Genomic DNA, 21861 nt, shown 5'->3' with positions numbered 1-21861 from the left:
CAGACAAGATCCAGGTTAAGGTGTGGTAATGTGTAATGACTCTTCCTGCAGGTGTCTAGAGCCAAATTTTTGTGTGTTCTGTTTGCTGATAGATCACTCACTGAAAAGAGGGTAAAAAGCAACTCTCATAGAAAATATGAATGGGACCACCATCCCTGGTGAGCTATTCTACACTCCAGTTTGGCTTTGAGAAGGTCTTGACTGTAATAGTATCCAGTTTGGGATCTGAAACTGAAAAATGTTGACCATGTGGACAGGGTCCCAAGAAAAACAAGCCTTATTTCAAATCACTGCAGAGAAAGAATAAAGTGATTGAGTTCTCTGTGGATAGCAACAGGCTTAAGCCTCAGCAAGGGTGATTTAGTTTAAACCCAAGGGAAACATCTGAAGGACTGGAAGGGATTATTTTCACAGACTGATGAATGTTGATCACTGGAAATTTGAAAATGTGGGGCAGGTAAATGTATCTCTGAAATGGCTTAGGTGCAGTAGATCCTGTCTCAGGACAAGAATAAAGTCTAGATGTCTTCAGAGAGTCCCCTGTTTCATGTACTTTTGTAGTTCATCTGGGGCTGGATCCAGCTCCATTTGACTCCAGTGCCTGAAGAAGGGGAAAAGGTGTAAGTGGAAAATGGAAATTCCTTTTAAAAATTGTGCCACCTGTGCTAAAACAGGACAGAGTATACAGAGTATTTCAATTCATCTTCTCTTAGGCATTATATCCCATTTTTACATTAACTTTTCAAGGCTTCTTTAAGAAGCAGTTAACTTGAAGAACTTCTTTCCTTTGTGATGCTGAGGATAAAAAAGTTACTTTGTTAGAAGAGAATTTGGGTCTTGGTCCAGAGCTAGTTATTTTTAATTTCTGCCAGGAAGTGCACACAAATCTGTCAGTAAAATTTATCTCCCTGCCTTTTAATTTTTTTGTCTTGCAGAATGATGGTCTTGCAGCACATTTGTAGCAGCTTCAAACACACTTTTGATTAAAGCCATGTTAAACATGCTGTGATATCACAAACAAAAGCCTCAGTTCATAGCAAATTATTAGAATTTCCCTAGAGTTCTTCTGATAATAGCTTCTGTTGATACAAATTAAAATCATTTTATGATTAATTATTGTGAATTTGCAGGTAGGTTTTTCAGTAGCTGAAATGCCTGTTGACTCCTGAAGTTCATGCAGGGATGGAGGACATATGACAGGTTCAGCTAGAAGTTATCTTAGGATGGAGGAAAAGAGGGCAAAAATCACCACAGTCCCTGTGAAGTATGAAATGACAGCTCACATCCAAAAAAGTCACTGGCAGGAAGAAAACTTTTAGCTTGAGGGGACTTTAGGTGTGGCTTTCTATGTTGCCGTGCTGTTCAGGGGGAGAAAAACAAGGGAAGAGGATGAGCTGGGGTAAAGTAAGGGGTGAACACCATTTGGGGGTGTTTGTGCTCCCCATGGCACAAGACTCTGTTTTCACAGCAGCCCCACAATGCACCAACCACATCTACAGAGCAAATGGTGCTACTGCTGCAGCCACTGCCCTTGTATCCAGGTGCTCTCAGCTGCTGCCCAGGACAGCTACCAAACCTACTAGCGAGTGTGATTTCATTCTGGTCAAAGCAGGGCTGATACGCCCCTAAACCCAAGTAAATTAAAATACACAGAGCAGGAAAGAAACCCAAATCCTTATTTGAGACAGCCTGGTCTCAAAACCTTCTGGCATACCTTTTCACACTGGCAATTTAAACAGGAGCTCAGCAGCTTTCTGAAGGCAGCGCCAACCAGTGCTGTGCCCCAGCACTGCTGTGCCTTGGCATCCTTTTGTGAAATACCGACCAAGTCCTCAGCCTGCTTTGAACAGGACACTGGACTAGGGACTTTCCAAAATCCTCTTCAATTCAAATGACTCTGCAATTCAGAAACATCAGGAAGGAATTCAGTGGCTGGTACACACAAGGATGTAACACATCCTTGGAACATTATTTGTACCAAGCCATTATAAAATTTTGGAAAGTTAATGTCATTTTTATCAGCCAAGGTATGATAGAACCAGCTTCTGAGAATATTAACATAATGTCCAAATGGTGACAACTTTAATACTGTAAGTACCAAATAGTAGGTAAGTGATCTCTCTAATGTGAAAAAAAAAATCACCAAAACCATCTTAGGAAGAAAACCTGTCTCATGCGTAGAAATAGGGACAAAGTTTTTTTCTTTCTCATTACATCACCTCTCCTCCACAGGTAACTTTGTACAAGGACTCTGATGGAGAAGACTTTGGGTTCAGTGTCTCAGATGGTTTATTGGAAAAAGGAGTGTATGTCAAAAACATTCGACCAGCTGGCCCTGGTGATCTGGGAGGTTTAAAACCATATGACAGACTTCTACAGGTAATGTTTCTGGCACTGTGCAGGTTTAGCAAGAAGGGACATGACATGCAGATTACTTTGTAAAAAGGTTTATAACCACACCAGGGGATATTTGGGTATGTGTCTTTGGAGATGTAATTGTTTTGTTACTTGGAACAGCCCTGTAATCTACATTGCTTATTATATTTTAAGTAATGAGCACCACTGTTTGTATTTCTGCTGGGAAGGGATGTGTGTGGGGGGACCGGGAAGGACAAATGACCATAATTGCTCTGCACCACGGGCTGTGCTGTGTAGATTTCTTAGATATCTTTTTTTGGCAAGAAAAGGCAGCACTTCATGGAGCTTTGGACTTTTATGCAGTGGCACTAAAGCTGGATTTTCCACTGCAGTCAGGTTTATAGCAAAAAATTCTTTCAGAATGCTAGGTATTTTAGAACTCCAAAGGAGACATACAAATGCTCACTAGGAAGCTGCAATTTCCCACAGCATTTCCAGACAGGTTTTTCTTTTTTGCTTTTCTTGATGCAGGCCTGAGAATTATTTCTGTGTTTAATCCAAGTGTTGACTGACATAGTTGGGATAATGTAATACTTACTCAGCACCACACTTACCACAGTACCAAGTTGGACTATAACGAAAAAGCCAAATTATTTCTCAACTAGCCTAATAAAATACCTTATATAAATTTTTATATATTAGCTAAAACCAGAGAAGCCTTGAACTGAATTGAAATTTCAGATATGTTCTGCATTTAAATTGACAAACACCATGAAAGACAGAAAATCTATGTGCTGTTAAATGTCATTATTGGAATGAGCATTGTGAAAGCTGGCAACAGCCAGCACCAGTGTAAATATCCCCACTTTTGCTACATTCTCTTTAAAAGTGAGTAGAAAACTTAATTGATTCTTCAGACCAGATATCACAGTTTAACAGTCTTATACTGGGCACTTCTCTACTTTGAATAGTTAAATGAAGCCCCAGATTCTCTTGTGATCTCTTTTTTTTTTTTCTTCCCTAAAACAGTAACAAAAATCAATCTTCTCATCCATCAGGTAAACCATGTTCGCACCAGAGACTTTGACTGCTGTTTGGTTGTGCCCCTCATAGCAGAATCTGGCAATAAGCTGGAACTGGTCATTAGCAGAAACCCACTGGCATCCCAGAAAGGAAGCTCAGAACACACTTCAGGGAGTGGGGAGTGGAGCGACCCGAATGCTGCCTTCCTTCAGCAGAGCGGACACACCAGCGTTAGCACAGAGACACGGGATCCTACAAATACCTTATAGCAGAAACCACTGGAGCAGGACATTAGGTAACAAAAGACAATTATGGTGCTAAACCCATTCAAGATTTCTCTGAGATTGAGGCTCAGATGCTGTACAGCACTGAAAAGCACAGGAGGTCAGTTGGTCTGTCTCAAGGCTTCTATTAATCCACGGTTACTTTGGAAATAGTTTCATTCTTCATGAAGTCATTTTCCATTCTAAACAATCTAGGATTAGTAACAGTAAAAAAATACATAAGGGCCTTTTTTATCCCCCAAATAAGAAACTGGGGAGATGCTTTAAACATGATCTAAATGTTCTCCCTTCAGCAACAGCAGCCGTTTGAGGGGAAAACATGGAGTTAACCTCTGCTAACAAACAGTAGTGTCCAGGTTATGCTGTTTTTAAAAATCCTTTTATAAGGAAGGTGCTGCTGTGTGATGGACAAGGCAGAGTGGTTTACTGCACTGGGTTTTCCTGGGAAATGGCGACATCTGATTCTGGAAACCTTTATTCGCTGGCAAGAAGGGTGCACTCATTACACAAAGCAGAATTTAGATGTTATAAAAAAATGCTTGCAGGAATCTGCAGTTTGCATTGAACATTGCTCCCCACTTCAGCAAACTTTGTTAGACCATATGTTATTCCCTATGCAATGAAATATTTAATGGTATGTCTTGCAACCTGTGGGGATTTTTAAGCAGACTTTTTTAGTGGGATAAAACCTCTGATGAGGGATTACTGAAAAGAGTGAAACTGAAATGAGTTCAGACATATTAGAAAGGTTTTTTAAAAGAAAATGGCTTTTTTAAAATTATATCAGTGGAGATTGATACAAAAGCTCTTTAATGATCCATAAACCTGTAAACTTGTACTGTCACACATGACCGAGCTTTCTAAGTCAATCAGTTTCTTGAAGGAAGAAAGGTCCTATTTAATATGCTTTGTTTTCAACCTTCTTTATGATAAACATTACCCCTTGCAACACATTTTTAGAATATAAAATTGTAAATATATTTTGCAAACACATCACAAAAATGTCTCCTCTCCCCTCTTCCCCTAAGCAATAAAATACTGCCAGTTGCTTTATATGCTCACCAGCAGCTGCATTGGTTTATTCTGGTATTCAAGTTGTTATTAGTAATTATTGTTATTGGTGAATATAAAGATACTGGATTTGTAAATTTGTAGAGTCTCCATATCTAAGCAATCACCTTACAGAGTTGTTTCTGGTCAATTTAAACTGTTTAATGTATCCCTCTTGCTGTTTCCAATACATAAACAAGCTCACCTGCCCTGCACACACAAGTATCTCTGATTTCTATTTCAGCACTGCCAGAAAAGGCCAGAATGACATTAAAGGCTGAATGATATAAAAAAAACAAAAAGGTTCATGAGTCACTTAAATATGTATTTTTATTTGTAACAAATAAGTATGAAACTGTAAAGTATTTTTGTACAAATTTAATACTTTAATAGCATGATATTTATCGTCTATGTTATGTTTTTTGAAATTAAAACTGTTGCAAATATTTGTATGGAAAAACTGTATAAATTGAAATAAACAGTGATTTGAAGACATTAAAAATGAGGTAGAGTATTTCTACTTCATAATTTTCCCAGTTTTTTTTCCACAGTTTTAGGAAAAAAATACATTTTTATATTTGTGATATAGTTTTTCCTACCCTATGCGAAAAGAAAAAATTGTTAAAGCTAAGCAGGTTGTCCACATTTTAGTACAATGTGTCTCATGTTTGATTTAACATTTAATTTATTAATCTCAAAACTGCAATGCAGCAAGTCCCACAGTATACCTGAGAAAGCTAAAAGTGGAATGTTATTTGGACTCTGATTTGGAGTTTTGATCTTACCAAGATCATCATCAGCATACAACTAAAGCTAAAGCAGCAATGGCAAGTTCTACATCATAGAAAAGTTTTCTATGTCACAGATTGCAACTTTCTTGTTATGTCTATAACAAGATTAAAATCCATAATCCCATAAAAGATTCATGGCCACAAATCTGCCACATCAGAAAAAACCTAAACCCCTTTGTAAAGTGTTTTTTTTTTCCCTCAAGGAATCTGTAGTTTTGGCACATCAGTAAGAGCATCTCATCAACACTGTAGCATTTGGAGATGAATAAATCTTGGTATGGACAGCTAGGAGTCTTCAAACTACATCCTGGTGTATTTTTTAAGGGAACATCTGGAACCTCAAAGACCTGTAAATTCAATTCTTCAGCAAAATTAAAGAATTGTGTGATTTTTGATGACGAGTACACCAGTGAATCTACTAAAAATGGATCACTGAAAATTTAAGAGGTTCAGCATAAAACAAGCTCTTCATGGAACATGCAAAACCAAGAAAGCCTTTGAAAGGCACCTGCATATTCAGTGTCTCCATCCCAAAAATCTTCAAAAAGTTCAGTAAAGGTTCATACCAAGACCAATTAATAATTGTCTGTTAGCTTTTGAAAAGCTTCCTAGGAATTTGCTGTCCCAAAGTTAGATTCTTAAGTCTGGAAGATCCAAGTGGGGATTCTTGTACTGTTGTCTGTCAAAAGAAAACAAAAACATTACCCAAGTTTGAAACAGACCTAAAATACATTAGCTTCTTCAAAACAGACACTTTCTCCATGAGCTCAGAAATTAGATGTAATGAAAAAAAAAGCATCTGTTATTAGGTTTGACTTTATAAAAATCAATTTCAGTTATTAAATTTTATATACATCTCTCACAGCACGTCACCTAAAAACTGACATTTGCGCACCATAGGCTGATACAGGCTAAGCTGGCCAACAGATCACTCAAAGTAAAAAAGGTATAAGCTTACTACTATTGACCTTAAACCTTTTTTTTCTGTATTAGTCATATATTACTCTGCAAAGACATCTGCCAAATTTGACTGCTTCACCAATTACTGGTTAACTTGAAAATTATTAAATAAATGTTAATAAAACTATCGTAACAGTGCCCTGGTGACTTGCGGTGGTGAAAGAGAGAGCAAAAGTTTGTTTTAAACTTTCTCAATAAGGACATACTTACCGGGGATATTTTTGTAGCATCCTCAGATGCAGGGATTTGTCTTTTACACGGACTTTGCTGCAAACTGTCCGTCTTTTCTTTACTGAGAACTGATGACCCTTCCTGTATCGTGAGGTCATTTTCATGTTCAGGTGGGTCAGGAGCAACAGACTGAGTCTCGAGCTCTTGACTTTGCCAGCACTTCGCTGGCAGAGAGAGCATTTGTTTGGAACAGTTGTTTGTTTCTGCAGTTGCCTCTCTCAAAAATCTCTGCAAACGTGTTTTTCTGGTGATCTCCTTGCTCTTTACTGCTCTCCTGAGGTGCAGCTCCTCAGCCACAACATAGACACGGCAGCGTCCTCTGGTCACAGCTGTGTACACGTGCTGCCAGTGCTGCCGGCCGGCATTGCCAACCACATACACCACGGTCCTTTCCTCCGAGCCCTGAAACATGGGAAACTCTGATTCAAAGGCTGATCTCCAGGAAATAGTTAAAAAAGACAAGAGTGGGGACGTTGGAGGCAATTGGGGACTCTCCCGAGAATACTTTCTATCCTGCATTCAAGGAATTCTAGTTTCAAGAAAAGTTTCTGGTTCTTTCATGAGAGAATAAAGTACATTAGCTCAGAGCTGCTGTGTTTTTACCTGGAATGTGTGAATAGTTCTGGCCCAGGCATGCTTTATGTGACACAGCTTCCTCAGTGCCTTGTAGTTCACAGTGTACGTGGAGCCGTATGTGCTGCTGATGGTCAGCAAGCGCTGCTTATCAATTTCTGCATCCTAAAGGAATAGCACAACACTCAGCAGTGAGCCTGGATCAGCAGCTGGGCAATGTCTGTACTTCCCCATTCTAGCTTGCCCTGAAATGACAACAGCTGCAACATCAAAGTTTCAGAAGACGCTATACCAAACAGATTGCTGTTTTTCACTGACCACCTTGAAGGAGAAGAGTTTTTACCGTTCAGTGCCTACCCTAACTTCTGACACTTTCACTGCTCAACAAACTGAACCCAGCAAGAAAACCAGTTCTGTTACTGGTTTTTGTTTTGTTACCTGTTACTTTTAGGCCAGCTAGGTTTTCTGCCAGGGAAAACTTAAGCTGTAACACTACTCTTTACATCAGACTACATTAAACATTATCTTTCTCAATTACAATACAGTTCAGTATTTACAGACTGTATTTACACTGAACACAATCAGACCAGCTAAAACACATTGTACAAAAAAGCCCAGAATTGAAGGTTTTTGAATTTTCTACTGTACCTTGCCTCTTCCACATCTTTTACACAACTGTTTAGCAGAATCAAGTATGTATTATGGACCAAATTTAAAAAGTGTGAATTGTGTTGTTCTGGAGATTCAGCAAGCACTGAATCATTTCCCACCGCATTTTCTTTGTGCAAGTTCTTGCTGCAAGGATTTACCCCTCTTATGAAAAATATATCTCCATTACAAAGTCGTTTGCCCTCCTCATCAGACTCTGCAGTGAGTGTGGTTTCTCCACTTCTGCATTCCTGGCCATTAGAGCCCTCTCTGACACCACAGGCTGCCAAGAGATCCTTGAGATAAACATTGCGTGTGCTGGCAATCTTGTCCCCAGTTTGAAATAGAAGTCTGTTCTTATGGTCTCTAGGTCAGAGAAAGAAAAAGGGGAAAATGTATTTGCAAAGTGTACATTTACCATCTCTCAGTATTTTTTGTCTTTCCACTCTCTATACTTAACCCAGATTAAAAACTTTATTAATATTTAAAATAGTTAGGGTAACACATTTATGTCTTGAACTTTTGTAAAACAATTTAGTAAAAAACAGTAATACAGAGTAGCATAAAAATATTTCAGAATCTATTCAGAAATCATATAGCAGCAAAAATAAAAATTAACCTTGAGGGCTTTCTTATGTTGCTTTTATATGAATTTTGAATATTTAATAGTAATTTAAAATCTCAGGATTCACATAGTGAATTTAAATTTTAATTAAAAACACTTTACCACTCTTCCAAATGAGATTAAAGAACCCATCGGATAAAGTTTATTATATGAATGATTTATAACATAATCAGACCTAGATGGAATACTGGAAGTTTTACAATCTTATTTTATGGTGTTGGCCTCGCTATAACACTTTTAAAAACAAAATTAAATTAGTCACAAGAAAAATGCAAAACACTGATTTACCTGGTTAAATGATTTGAATAGTGTTGGCAACAAAGTTCATTTATTAGATCACAATCTTGCCTAAATCATACAAAACGAGAACATGAACAAAGTCATGATATACAAAACATACAATTACAAGCAATGTCACATTAGGATTAATTTATAAATAATGGAAAAAGCCCTTTTTCTTCTCTTATGATCTTCCACCACCTATTAAGAACAATTACTTATTCAGAGTCTAGAAGACAGAGCAGTAAAGGAACAGTTTTGTCTAAATACCACAGAAAGTTTCTGCACTGTACACCTAGATTAGCTAGATTTGTTTTTAAGATAAAGAAGAAAACTAAAGAAAAACTAAAACCTGGACATATTATCTTCTATCTGTGGATATATTAAAAATAGCAAGAAGACTTACTTGCTTTTTAAAGACTTGGAATTTTAACATTTAAATGCAGCTTAAGTATCTATAAATATATTCTAGAAGAATCATACACAAAAATCACTAATAACAGTATTGCACCTGAATGCAGAAAACACTAATAATGGTATTGTACCTGAATGCAGACTGAAGAAAAAAACAGACCAGTTACTCAGCATTCACAAATCACTTATTAGCTCACTCCAACTAAGCTATTTTTAGATTGTGGCTGCTAGCAAGGATTTTTTCAGTGTCTGCCTGCACACTCCATTACCTTCTGAAAGCAATGAATTGTGATTGTTTGGCATCCTCCAATCCTGGCCCTTTTTTAAGTAAAGTCTTTATTGCAGTTTGTAGATCTGTTTTAAAAGACATAAAAAGTGAAACATTAAAATAGTCATAATTTTAAAAAGAAAAATATAATTCAACATGAAATTGCCTTTGCTTATTTCTAGCTTTAATGACATAACTTGTTTAAAACAAAAAAGAAACAAAACCCGCCCCAAAAAACTCCCACACAAAATGACAGACCCCCAAAAGAAACAGAAATACACCATACAAATGAAAACATAATGCACATAATCCACTATTAAAATCTGAGAAACAAGACTGATATGGAAAGAAACAAATTCTTATTTTTGTGTTAAACAACAACTGCATGAAGCATATTTCATGCAAAATAAGGTTTTGATACAGCATATTGAAGAGGTAAAGATAAATGTTTTCAAGCTACAGACCTATGCACTTGGATTTCATAGTAGAAATCTACTTTTAGTATTCTGTTTGCTAAGTATTTTGCTAGAGTGATAATGTTTGTACTATTTTTTTTCTGCATTTCCCTTAAAGCATTTTGATGCATATAAAAGACAGGCCACTCAATCTACTTATACCCAATAAATGTCAAAAAAACCCAGTAAACAATGGCTCTAGCCCTGACCCCAAAACATTTTAAAAGAAATACTGGCATCCCTTCTTAGAATTTCCCTAACTCAATTCTACAGCTGGGAGCACGTTCCTGTCCAGCACACCATACTGTTACAGTCACTTGTTACTCAAATGATTCACCTCTGAATCAGTTCTGAAAATCTCTTAAGGTTTGACAGCTACAATATAAAAAGACAACCACATTTGATTACAGTGGTGGAAGCTGTGCTTAATTTCAAAGTCTAACTGGTGAGCTGGAGCTCTACAGCCCATTCCTTGCACTTACAGGTCTTGCTGTGTGCACTTATGTAGAAGGCAAAAGACAAACTATGAATATATCATTTAAATTTATACCACAAACAAAGCCAGACTGAAATTTTCCAAAATTTTTCTTCCAGACAATACTCTATGCTTTACCAAAATAAAAATCAAGATTAGAAACTGACATACTCTCACAATTCCCTCCAGCAGGCAAAGCAATAAAAATAAATTTCTTCTCTGGGACTGGCATTGTTATTGCCTCATTCCAAGCAGAAACTTTCAGCACCTCATCAAATTCAGGAAGCTGCCGGCGAGAGATTCTAGACCACAGCATTGGAGGGAAATCAAAACGTTATTTTCAGTTAAAGAATTCCAGCATATCATCATCTACATCAGCCTTAGGTTCACCACTTAGAAGATTTTTGTAATCTACACTACATGCCCTGAAAACTCTTTTCTCAGAGCATAACTTGATTTCACATTGAAAAAAATTGGTAGTTTATTCTCTAAACCCTCCATCACTGCAGCAGATACTTAATAGTACTCATACAGTTCTTCCCATAGGAGCAAAATGGACTGAAACAGAAGTGTTATCAAAAAATAAGTAAGAATGTTGGTAAAACACTTAGTAGTTCTGGACATCTTGCAAATGTTCAGAATATTCTCAAATTTCATTAACATCAAAACCTAGATTTTCTTCTTAGAGGTTTAAAAAATAAATCAAGCACTGATAGGAAACAGAATAATTTCCAAAAGAAAAGTAATGCAAAATGCTGGAAACTCAGCAATTTAGACTCTTTAGGTATTGATAGAGAAAAAAATAGAAAGAACCTGTGATATAATGGCCCGTGACATCTAAACTCTCCAAGCAATTCAGTCTGTTTTAGTTGTTGTCACACTTATCAGCAATGTCTTTAAAGCTTCCTTTTTGGAAGAGCTATTGTAAGCCATTTTTGAAGGCAAAAAGTCAGTTACGCATTTACATCTCATTTGAAAACAACAGAGAGTATCTGACAGGATAAGAGTGAAATACATCCCATAAAATTCAAGAGCATTCCAGCACACGCATTTTTTTGCCCAATATATACCTGTGAAAATATCTGTAGGGTTTTGTTGCTGTTGTTTTGGGCATTTGTTTGTTTTTAAAACTACTGTTATGGATTTGGACTAAAAAAACTAACAGAAGCAATACTCCAGAGTCAAATCTGGATGCACAGCTATTTGCAGGTAAAAGGCCAGGCAAGAATTGTAAGTTCTTCACACACACATCAGGATATCCTACCTTGATGCATTATCTACAATTAGTTGCGATTCAGCTCTATGGTTAGTTCGCAGTTCCACTGCAAAGCCTCTTGGTTTTAGACCCTCAAAGATATCAGCTAACATGTTTCCTGGGTCTATGCTTGGTAGCTGTCTAGTATCACCTAAACAGAATGCATGTTAAGTTTTTGTGAGAACGAATAACGTATCATCTGTTGAAAATTGTCTTAAAAAAATGAATACACTCAAGCCTCTACATAGTAACATCCATCCTTAATACAATTCACATGAAATCAAACTTTCAAGAATCTAAGAAACTTTGGGAATAAAGTTGTAGTGTAGTTTTTTTATACTCCTCACCTAGTAATGCTTTACTAGCAGGTGCAAATCCTTCTACCTGATGAGCACTGACAGTGATCACATCTTACTCAAACACACTTTGAAAGCTATGCATTTAAAAACAAATGCCATAAATGGCATATCAAAAAGGAAACCTCTAAGAAAGCATTAAAAATTGACCTTACATTTCTTTGCTTTCCTTTTTAAATTAAAACAAGATGATCCTATCATTAAGAATGACATGACAATTCCCTTCTAACATACAATTCATAATCTAACTAAAGCTCCTTCACATTTAAGGAAATCAGAATAGTTTTCCATTTGCAATATGTAATAACCTACCACATGTAAGTCAGAATAAGACAAAATACTGCTAAACAGATAATGCAGATACTGATACTTCCATACTGACATTTGGAAAATTGTCTACCTCATCTGACCTTAAGAAATAGCAGAAGTAACCAAGTACAGAACAATGTAACATTTTAAGAGACTCAGTGGGAGCTCTGATACTCACACTGTATATTGGGCATTATTAAACATTGTATAATGCTAAATTTGCTGTTTCACTTACCTAGAATAATAAGTTTAGCAAGCTGAGCATGCTCACACAAGAGTTTCAAAACTAAACTAAGAATGTGTACAGACACCAAACTTCCTTCATCCACAATGAGAACCGTAACTGCAGAAAATTTCCATGGCTGTTCTTGGTTGTTCCGCCTCCACGATTTAAAACTACAGATAATCTAGAAACAAATAAAGCAAGCTCTGACACTAATCAACTCTATGCTATGTTATAAAAGTACACAGTGTGGTATCATCTGACCTCTGTAGAGCTATTATCCAAAATTCTCAACTTACACCTGTAAAGACCCAGAAGACACAACCATTCAGTCTTATTTTCCTCCTCAGTGAATGCATTTCTGGTTGAGATTAGCAACACTGACTCATGTAAAAGCACAATCTCTTTTTTCCTGCAGGAACTGTTAAAGACACTAGGTCAGCCATTAGGTTGCTCAGTGACAGAACACCTTCTACTACAACCTTCTGTCATTAATAGTACCCAAAACTCCATGGGGAAGGGGAACAGGCAACTAACTATCCAGTCCCCAAAGATAAAATAAGGTAACAGTACTTTTTATCTTATTATAATTTCTACTTATATGGGTTATTCCGCAACTCCAATGTCTTCTTGGTACCTTTGCTACCTAGAACAAGACAGACTTGGCCTAAGTATATTAACAGAGTTTGCTTTCTACTTTTTTCTAAAAAAAAATTCACAATACCTAACATTAATTAAGGAAACTCTGTGCAAATTAAATTTCTCTCATTATTCAACTCCAGGCTACTGATCTTTTCATGAATGTGCTGCTATGATTGCTAGGCAACAGGATCCTAGAAAACAGGTCTACCACCTATAAGTTATTTTTGTCTTCATTAAAATAAAATGCAGAACTGAGAAGCTGAAGAAAACATATGCCCTAGAGAAGCACAAGTTTCAGATGTATATAAATAGTAAAGAAACCAAAGTTAGCAAATAATGTATTTCAAATGACTGATTTATGATTCCCCCAAAACATAATGCTAACTTTCAGATGCTGATAAAGTGTACCCAAGCATTAACATTAATAACAATAATAGGCTACACATTTCTTAAGGGAAGTTCAATAACAAGCTGCTTCTTTTTTTTCCAAAGCAAGAATGGACAGTACCAAAAGGTGTTTCAGAACCTAATTAAAAAAAAACAAAACAAAACAAACAAACAAGCAACAAAAAAAAAAAACCAAAAAAAAAAAAAACTTACCTGATGCAGTGTATATGCAGGAAGCTGCGTTTTTTCTCTCAAAAGACTTGTTGCCCTCCCTGTAGGTGCAGTGAATAGTACATTCAAATGTTTTTTTGCATACATATTCTCTGATTCCCAGTGGTGATCAAATGTATTCCATTCCTCAGATGCATCCAAGTCTCCTTCAAAGTCCTTAGAAGCAGCTTCCACTTCTTTTTCCATTTGCATTAAATGACGAAAAAGGCAGCTAACTATTGTACTCTTCCCACAGCCTCCTTTTCCACTTATGATCGTGACAGGATTAGAACAAATTTTTTTTACAGCAGTCACCTGATCTTTGTCTACCTCTGCTTTACTTTGGATACCAGACACAGAGCCCACCTCCTTTTCAGGAAAGTGATTTTCACCATTATGATCATCTGCATTATTTTCTTCTCTTTCACATGCCTGGGCAATATTCATTTTGTTATCTGCACTTTCTCTTGGTGCCTCAGGAATGCTAAGTATCTTTTTCACATCCACATCCAATTTCCACGTGTGGTTTGACAGAAGGTCACCTACATACATTGCAATGTCTTTTTCAGATTTGTAAAGATGAGGCAGAAACACCAGCTTTTTATCCCTAATCACTACATTCTGATCTCTCAAAAATTCAAGAGATTGCCAAACATGTTCAATGGACATGTGTTTGGATACCAAACGAGCTAATTCATCTTGGTCTTCGTATGTGTGTCCCATTTGTCTACAGCGTGTCTTGAGCTGATCATACAGAATTAATGCATTCTTCTGCAAGTCAGGAATCTTCCAGAGGAGATGTTCACACTGACAGAAGGCAGCCCATGTTGCCTCACAGTAAGGAATGTTCAACTCCTTATACATAATCTTCTCCCCAAAAAGAGTAAAAGCAAACATAGATTTATTTCAGAAGATGTTAGCCTCTTGCTGAACAACATTCCTTCTAGTAAATACAAATTGCAATTCAGAAGGTGGAAGTTTGCAAAAATTTACTTATTTTTCATAAAGCAAAATAAAAAAGTAAGCTAGAATGATAATTCCTCTTAGTTACCCTTCTGTATGAAACAGATACTATAAAAATAAAAAACTTGGCACAGAAATTGGTTATGTAAAGGTACATAAACTGTAGAAACAGAGCACAGGAAAGCCATTAGGCAGAATACTGTACCCAATTTTGAACATGTTCAAGAAATATGCCACCTGTACAAGACACTACCACAAAACTGTGAAAGATAGAGATGTGCAAAACAGATGAACTATTGAGAGCAAGAAAAATTAATTGCACTTGCTCAGTCATAAGAGAAAAGAACTAAAGAGAGTCTTCACGCAATAAAAAACTGCAGTGAGAATGTAGGTCCTTGCTAAGAGAGCAACACATCCATATTGCATAAGGAAGAGTCAAAGTGGACATCAGGAAAATTTTTTTAAAGGAAATTATGTGAAACACTGGAATATATTTGCTACCCTGCTGAATCTCTGAAATAAGAGCTCTTAAAGACAAGTCAGAACAGCTATCAGTAAAGCACTGGGGGCCTAAAGAAGAGGGAAAACCAACCATATTTGTGAACACCTAAAGTTTTATCTCTCATGTGAGGTACAGGAGTGCTAAGGTGAGGCACAGCAGCAAAGCTCATGGCAAGCGCAGCATGGAAAACAGGAAGGTAAGCAACCTGCATTTGATGATCTCTTACAGAGAAACTTAACCTTACTATGAAAGCATAGATATTGTTCTATATATCTGGAAGAAAAGTCTCACCAGTATAAAACTGAAGAGAACAGTTGAGGATTTTGGCCCAATTAACTCAAGCATTTTATTTTCTGTCTCTTGTGGAAAATACTAAACAAATGGTTGTAACAAAACCACTTTCATTTAAAAATCTCCTGATATCAATTAATTCTATACCAACTACAAAAACAAAACCCTTTGCTAAAACCAAGTCCAGTACATCATCCATTTCCAAATGAGCTATGCTTAGCCCCTACAAATGCCCATTTAATCAAGTGAACCCAACTAAAACAGTACTGTAGTCTAATGCACCTGAAATGCAGCAAACACCCTGTTTTTACCATACAAAACATTACTTACCCTGCTGAATCCAAGTTTCCATGGCTCGTCCTTTAGTATCTCATCCAGTTTTGTTGCCATCTCATCAGCTACTTCCTCACCATCCATATCAGCCTTTCTTTCCCAACACATCTTATCTAACAGACAGCAAAAGTGGCGTGGCAAAAGAATTGGCAAGTACTCGAGTATCCTTGGAAAAGCCAGTGCTCCCAATACCGCCTTTCCTGCAACTGCACACACCACAAACACAGGAATTTTTATGTGATATACAAAGATTGTTGCAAAGCAATTTACACTGACTCTGGCTTCATCCTTCTGCCTCCCTTATATCCAAGACATTAAAAATTTTTGAAAAGGGTAACAAAAAAGTAAGAAAATGAGAAAATTTGTAAAGTCTGTTTTCCCTGAACTGCCTTATGGAAAAAAACAATGTAAACAGATGACATAAAACCAGCAACAAAATGTGTTCACTTGGAAATTATGTATCATTCACTTGGTTTTAAAGTGTATACTCAACAGCATTTTGTAGAAAGTCAGTTCAGCCCACACCACGCCTGCCTCTTATCTAAAAGTAATTTTCATACAGATGTACAGAAAATCATTTCAAATGAAAAACAAGAAAAGAGGCTTCTAAATTTGTAGTATCAGATCAGTAGAGGAATTTACCAAAAAAGTGCTCTCCACTGGCTTTCTCAATGACCCCAAAATTAAGCTATCACTTTCCCTGTTTACATCAGTCATGGGCTGAGAGTGAAGAATAATGAAAATGATTTGCTCAATATTTTGCTTTAAAAAATAATTTCGGAAGAAAGAAAAACAAATTTAAAAAGAAAGTGAGACTTTCAGAATCTTTAGCTCTTGGAAAAAAATAGCCTATTTTTAATTAAGTGTTAAGGAAAATTTAAAGCACTAATTTTTCTCACTTAAGTATTGCCTTACCCTCATAAAGCCAAAGATAAAACCTTTTCCCTCTTAAGCAGTACTTAATTTACATGTAAATTATCAATACATACTGTTTCCACACACAAAAAACTACCATGAAGGCTCAAAGAACAAACTACTCAAGCCCATAAAAAATTAATAACAACCAAAAAAATTTACAATACTAACAGTAGCAACTGGACTAGGGGAACGGTCTATATTGCTCAATGATAAAGAGTAAAGCTTAAAATGTAGCAAATTAATTTAAGGTGGATACTAGAAAAAAATTGCCAACTACAAGAAAGGTGAAGAGAGTATGTAGGCACACTGTGCAATCTTTTTTATCATTACAAAATAAGAACAAAAAGCCTGAAAGCCTACAGAACATTTTCCTCCACTTACAAACGGGATTTGAAGTACAGTCAGTTCAAGTCTAGCAGAGGCTCTGAATTCTCCTGTTACATACAATTTGACATCCAAAACCATCGCCTCCATCATCTGACCTGACACTGCCCAGTAAGCCAGGTACTGGAAAACTTTGCTTGCTTACATGTAACAGTAGATAGACCCAACCTCTCTACAGGTTATGGAAACAGATCTGAGCAAAACAAGAGCTCCAACACTGAGGGCACATTTCAGACACCCTGACTTTCTATTTCAGTGTTTTGCTTCAGACCAGCAAAGTCTGGTCCCACAGACTGAATGTCCTTTATGGACTGGAGTACCTCAGGAATGCAAGTAGAACATACTATTTGGGTTTCACCCAGCAGGGATACTCGGTACTCTCAGAGACTGCATCACAGTGGGGACAAGGGGCATGTCAACTTCAAAAGCACACTCCTGATCCAATCTCTAACACTCAGGTAGTCACACCCATGTAATCACACCAACATTGCCCACAACAGCATCCTCAGAAGTCTGAACTATCTCCATGTGGAGACACACCAGTGCTTCCACAGTCTGCTCCCAGCCCTACCAATCTGCTGACAGACAGGATTCAAACACACCTAGACAGGCTGTTTAGTGCAGCTGATTAGGACTAGGCTGAACTCCTTCACTGATCCCTGTACTACCTATACTACTTTTGAACATGCGCCAACCCTAAAAAGCCATTGCCACAGTGCTTAAGTAGCGATGAACCCATTTTTCAATATGCCTTGTTACAGCTGAATAAACTATAGGAAGCACCAGTGTGTTTGCATGGTAGAATCACAGAAGCATAAAATGGTTTGGGTTGGACTTTAAAGATGAAATAGTTCCAAATCCCTGCCACTGGCAGGGACACCTTACACCAGACCAGGTTGCTCAGAGCCCCATCCAACCTGGCACTTCCAGGGATGGAGCATCCCTAACACAGACAATTCTACTTAGCCTACAGAATTAATCAAAGTCCTTCTGTATTCATATCTTTAACTGATCAACTGTCCTACTGTCCTGACATATTTTATAACAAAAGAATAATTTTAATATACATTTCAAATGTTAGTTTGAAGGCTGTATATGAAATAGAACTCCTTAGTTTATAAAACAATTGGAACAGCTTAGGATATACCTACATGATTTTGAAACACAATAGAAGATGTCATAATCCTTAGTATCTCTTTGGATCCCTCTTGGCTGTAGCTGTGAAACTTGGAACTGTTTTAGTTTTTCTTCAAGGTTGCTAAAACTCAGCACAGACTCCATAGGAAGCCAAGCAAAAAATTTTTCTTTCCAATCTTCAGGAACATGACATTCCGTAAGAAAGTGTGAAAATACTTGTCGGTTGTTTTCTTCTACATCAGTCTGCAGAAAATATGATGGATATCCTTGCACAAAGTACTTTGATCCCATTTTTTTAGCGTTAACATTAACTTTCCACCAGGGATCAACTAATGGAAAACGTCCAACCACTTCATACTCCTTTTTGGTGCCACATTCCTGTATAATAACTGAATCATTAAAAAGAAAAACAAATCCAGTGTTACTTGACAGTCATAAAAATTATAAGTTTGTGTTGATTAAGAATATTGTTGGTTCAATGCTTTTTTTGGTCTTTTTTGTAAGTTGCAGTAGTAATAGTCATAAACTCCTGATGCCTTTCTCTCCACTAATATTTTTTAAAAAGTGAAACCAAACTCAGAAACAAGCACTAAAGCTTCTTCTCTGAGCATGAGGAATAAATCCTGCCTATGAATTTATTAAGCTAATTAAAAACACATCATATAATATTATGGTTTACTATTTATTCCACCTCAAGTTTACAACTGAATTTTAAACAGCTTTATCACAAAATATTCTATCACAATGCCTGCATAATCTTCAGATACCTTTGTATACCAAATATTTCCTGTGACTGGAACCACCAAAGTTACAAGGGTTTAATATAATAAATTCTTAACATTTTGTATGACCTGGTTTGCCTCCTCTTTGCCTTCAAAAAAGATAATACACCATTACCTGATCGACAACTGGGGACCAATTGCTATGACCAGAACAAAGTGGGTACCTATTTTCAGCAGGGTCTCTTCCTCACCAGGACAGCTCTTAGGTCTGTAATAACTTATTCATTTCTCCCTGGTTATTTAGCTCAGTTTAGCCATTTCAAAAACAACTTGTAGATAAAATACCTTTTAGGCAGAGGTTGCTCCACTTCACCTACTTTTCTAAGCTCTAAGCAGAAAGTTGGAAATCATTAACATCAAGTATCAACACTTTCATATGTAATAAAAGTTTAAAAAAGCGCTTTTTTTATGTAAAGCTAATTTTCTTACTGCTGCAATGCAGCGTTCGTAGAAAAGCAGAGATCACGAGATCACGCTTCCCTTCCACTCCCCAGCTTCGGCTCCCTATCCCTTCGCTTGTGCCCAACTCCGGCGGAGGGAAAGGCCGAGCCGGGACCTTCCCCACGCGCACAGCGCCGCGCCCGGCCGGGCGGGCCGGGGCCAGCGCCGCCTCCCTCCCCGCCACTCCCGCAGCGCCGGCCCCGCTCGGAGCCCCGCGCGGGGACGGCCCCGAGCCCACGCGGGGAGGGCCCGAGCCCGGGCGGGGAGGGCCCCGAGCCCGGGCGGGGAGGGCCCCGAGCCCGGGCGGGGAGGGCCCCGAGCCCACGCGGGGAGCGCCCCGAGCCCGGGCGGGGAGGGCCCCGAGCCCGGGCGGGGAGGGCCCCGAGCCCGGGCGGGGAGGGCCCCGAGCCCACGCGGGGAGGGCCCGAGCCCGGGCGGGGAGGGCACCGCAGCCCGGGCGGGGAGGGCACCGAGCCCACGCGGGGAGGGCACCGAACCCACGCGGGGAGGGCACCGAGCCCACGCGGGGAGGGCACCGCAGCCCACGCGGGGAGGGCCCCGCAGCCCGCCCGGCCCGGCCCGCTCCGCTCCCGCCGCCCCTCACCGGCGCGGCGCGGGGGCAGCGCGGCCGAGAGCTCCCGCCCGGCGGGCTCCAGGAGCGCCTCCTCCGCCAGCAGCTCCCCGAAGTCCTCGTCGCTCTCCTCCTCGTCGTCCGCCGCCTCGCACCGCGGCGGCCGCAGGCGGCCCCACAGCCAGAGGAGCGCGCCCCGCTGCCCGCCGCCCGCCGCCATGCCGCCCCGCCGGGTCCGCCCCCGCGGAAGGGCGGGACGGCGGGCCCGGAGCGGCGCGGCTGGGTCGGGATAGCCCGCAGCGAAGAGTCAGTCATTTATTCATTTATGTGTTTATTTACACTTCGGGACATAATTCTCTGTCTTTACATCACCCCTATCACAAAACCATCAGATCATAACATCGCACTTCCAGTATATCCGATTCTGTTCCACGCGGCTGCCCCAGGGTAGTTTAATGTGCAACTGGCGAGCTGTTCTCCGGGAGGCCGTCACTGAAGAGCCCCTTTCCTTCCCGACAAGGTAACCTGGCAGTTCCTGCTTCGTCTTCACTTTGGCTCAACGCCCGATCCTTGCCTTTTCCGAGACGTTATGGCAGTTCATTGATGAAACACACCAAGCCTGCTCGTGCTCAGTATTGATCTCTCACTGAAGTCCCCCAGAAATCCTGCTATTCAGTCATGAAAGCAAGTCTTTCTACAACCTGTTTTAAACTGATTTTTACTGGCTAGTAGTTAACAGGTTAATATTTGCCATGTTGTTACATAGCTCGGTTTTTTCAGCAAAGTTTTGCAGTTGTATTTTTGCATGTTCGCACCACTAGCAAGCTTATGTTTTCATCAATGAATTAAGTTTTGTAAGATTTGTTTTTCTTAAAAAAATTTTTTTCTGACTCCTGTATTTTGATTTGTCCTGTCTTTATTTTTAAAACTATTTTCTTCCAATTTCTTATTTGTTTTGCTTTATACTGGCACACAGTACACTGGAGGCCACTGTGGGTGTCTCGCTGCTGCATCAGAGTACCGGCAAGCAAATTAAAGGAGACACAAAATCAGCAGGTGCTGGTGGATTCTTCTAATTGAGATTAAATAACGGGGTGTTTTCACCCCCCAGAAGGCCAAAGTGCAACACATAAATGCCCCCAATACTACACTAAATAGAATGCAGCAAATAATTTGCCCAGAAAAGCTGTCAGCAGCACAGTCATACCCTTCAGAACAGTAGCATAGGTTGTTTGTATGTGTGTTTAGAACAAGTAATGTATAATAAAATAGATCAACAAACGACAATTATTTTTGTTCTAACCTAAAAGAAACACAATTCTTTTCCACATTGTTTCATGACTCCTTCCCATGCATAATCCCTTCCACCTACAGGACTAACCTACAAAGAATGTCCCCCTCTTTGTCACCTTACAAAACTGAAGGGCCTTCAGCTCTCTCACACAGAAGCGTGGGACTCTCCCTTTGTCCTGGCACAGTTCTGTGCCACTTCTCCATTTCTGGGAATACCTACATCACTGTGTCAAAGTAATACCTATAACACGACAGAGACCTGTAAATACTGCCATTACTGTGTTAAAACCCAGCTGCAAGTCTCATGCACACAAAAGGATATTGAAATAGTTGTTTTTGGTTTTTATGTGATAAATATTGGTCTTCTTTCTCCAGCTTAATTCACAGATAATGAAGTAACTGCTTTACATGGCAGGCTGAAAACACATGG

At 38.9% G+C, this 21861-nt stretch overlaps 2 protein-coding genes and 1 long non-coding RNA gene across 20 annotated transcripts in view; 2 read left to right on the top strand and 1 right to left on the bottom strand.

Moving 5' to 3' along the window:
- Positions 1-6599, top strand: part of GRIP1 (glutamate receptor interacting protein 1) — a 304722-nt gene extending 298123 nt beyond the window's left edge. For 16 of the 17 annotated variants that reach the window (XM_085568249.1, XM_077783507.2, XM_085568244.1 and 13 more), the window contains 2 exons: positions 2233-2379; positions 3417-6599. In XM_085568249.1, the coding sequence (XP_085424375.1) occupies positions 2233-2379; positions 3417-3650 (381 nt within the window). In that variant the 3' untranslated portion in view covers positions 3651-6599. Of the gene's footprint in view, positions 1-2232; positions 2380-3387 lie in introns of all 17 variants that reach the window. The other variant, XM_085568251.1, reaches the window with a different exon arrangement.
- Positions 5028-20387, bottom strand: HELB (DNA helicase B). Its single transcript, XM_021547376.3, has 13 exons — positions 20172-20387; positions 18359-18733; positions 15903-16111; positions 13820-14683; positions 12590-12761; positions 11699-11840; positions 10606-10736; positions 9506-9590; positions 8832-8891; positions 8080-8284; positions 7301-7435; positions 6677-7099; positions 5028-6185 (listed from the first exon to the last, which is right to left on the bottom strand). The coding sequence occupies exons 1-13, from the start codon at positions 20356-20358 to the stop codon at positions 6096-6098; spliced, it is 3078 nt and encodes a 1025-aa protein (XP_021403051.2). The 5' UTR covers positions 20359-20387; the 3' UTR covers positions 5028-6095.
- The window catches only part of LOC146763473 (uncharacterized), a 31348-nt gene continuing 29782 nt past the window's right edge, over positions 20296-21861 (top strand). For both annotated transcript variants that reach the window (XR_014951766.1, XR_014951765.1), the window contains exon 1: positions 20296-20658. This is a non-coding gene — a long non-coding RNA (uncharacterized LOC146763473). The remainder of the gene's footprint in view (positions 20659-21861) is intronic.

Source organism: Lonchura striata, chromosome 1A, assembly GCF_050655825.1.
Source record: "Lonchura striata isolate lonStrDom1 chromosome 1A, ASM5065582v1, whole genome shotgun sequence".
Classification (NCBI taxonomy): Eukaryota; Metazoa; Chordata; class Aves; order Passeriformes; family Estrildidae; genus Lonchura; species Lonchura striata.
This window is presented reverse-complemented; position numbering and strand designations above follow the sequence as displayed.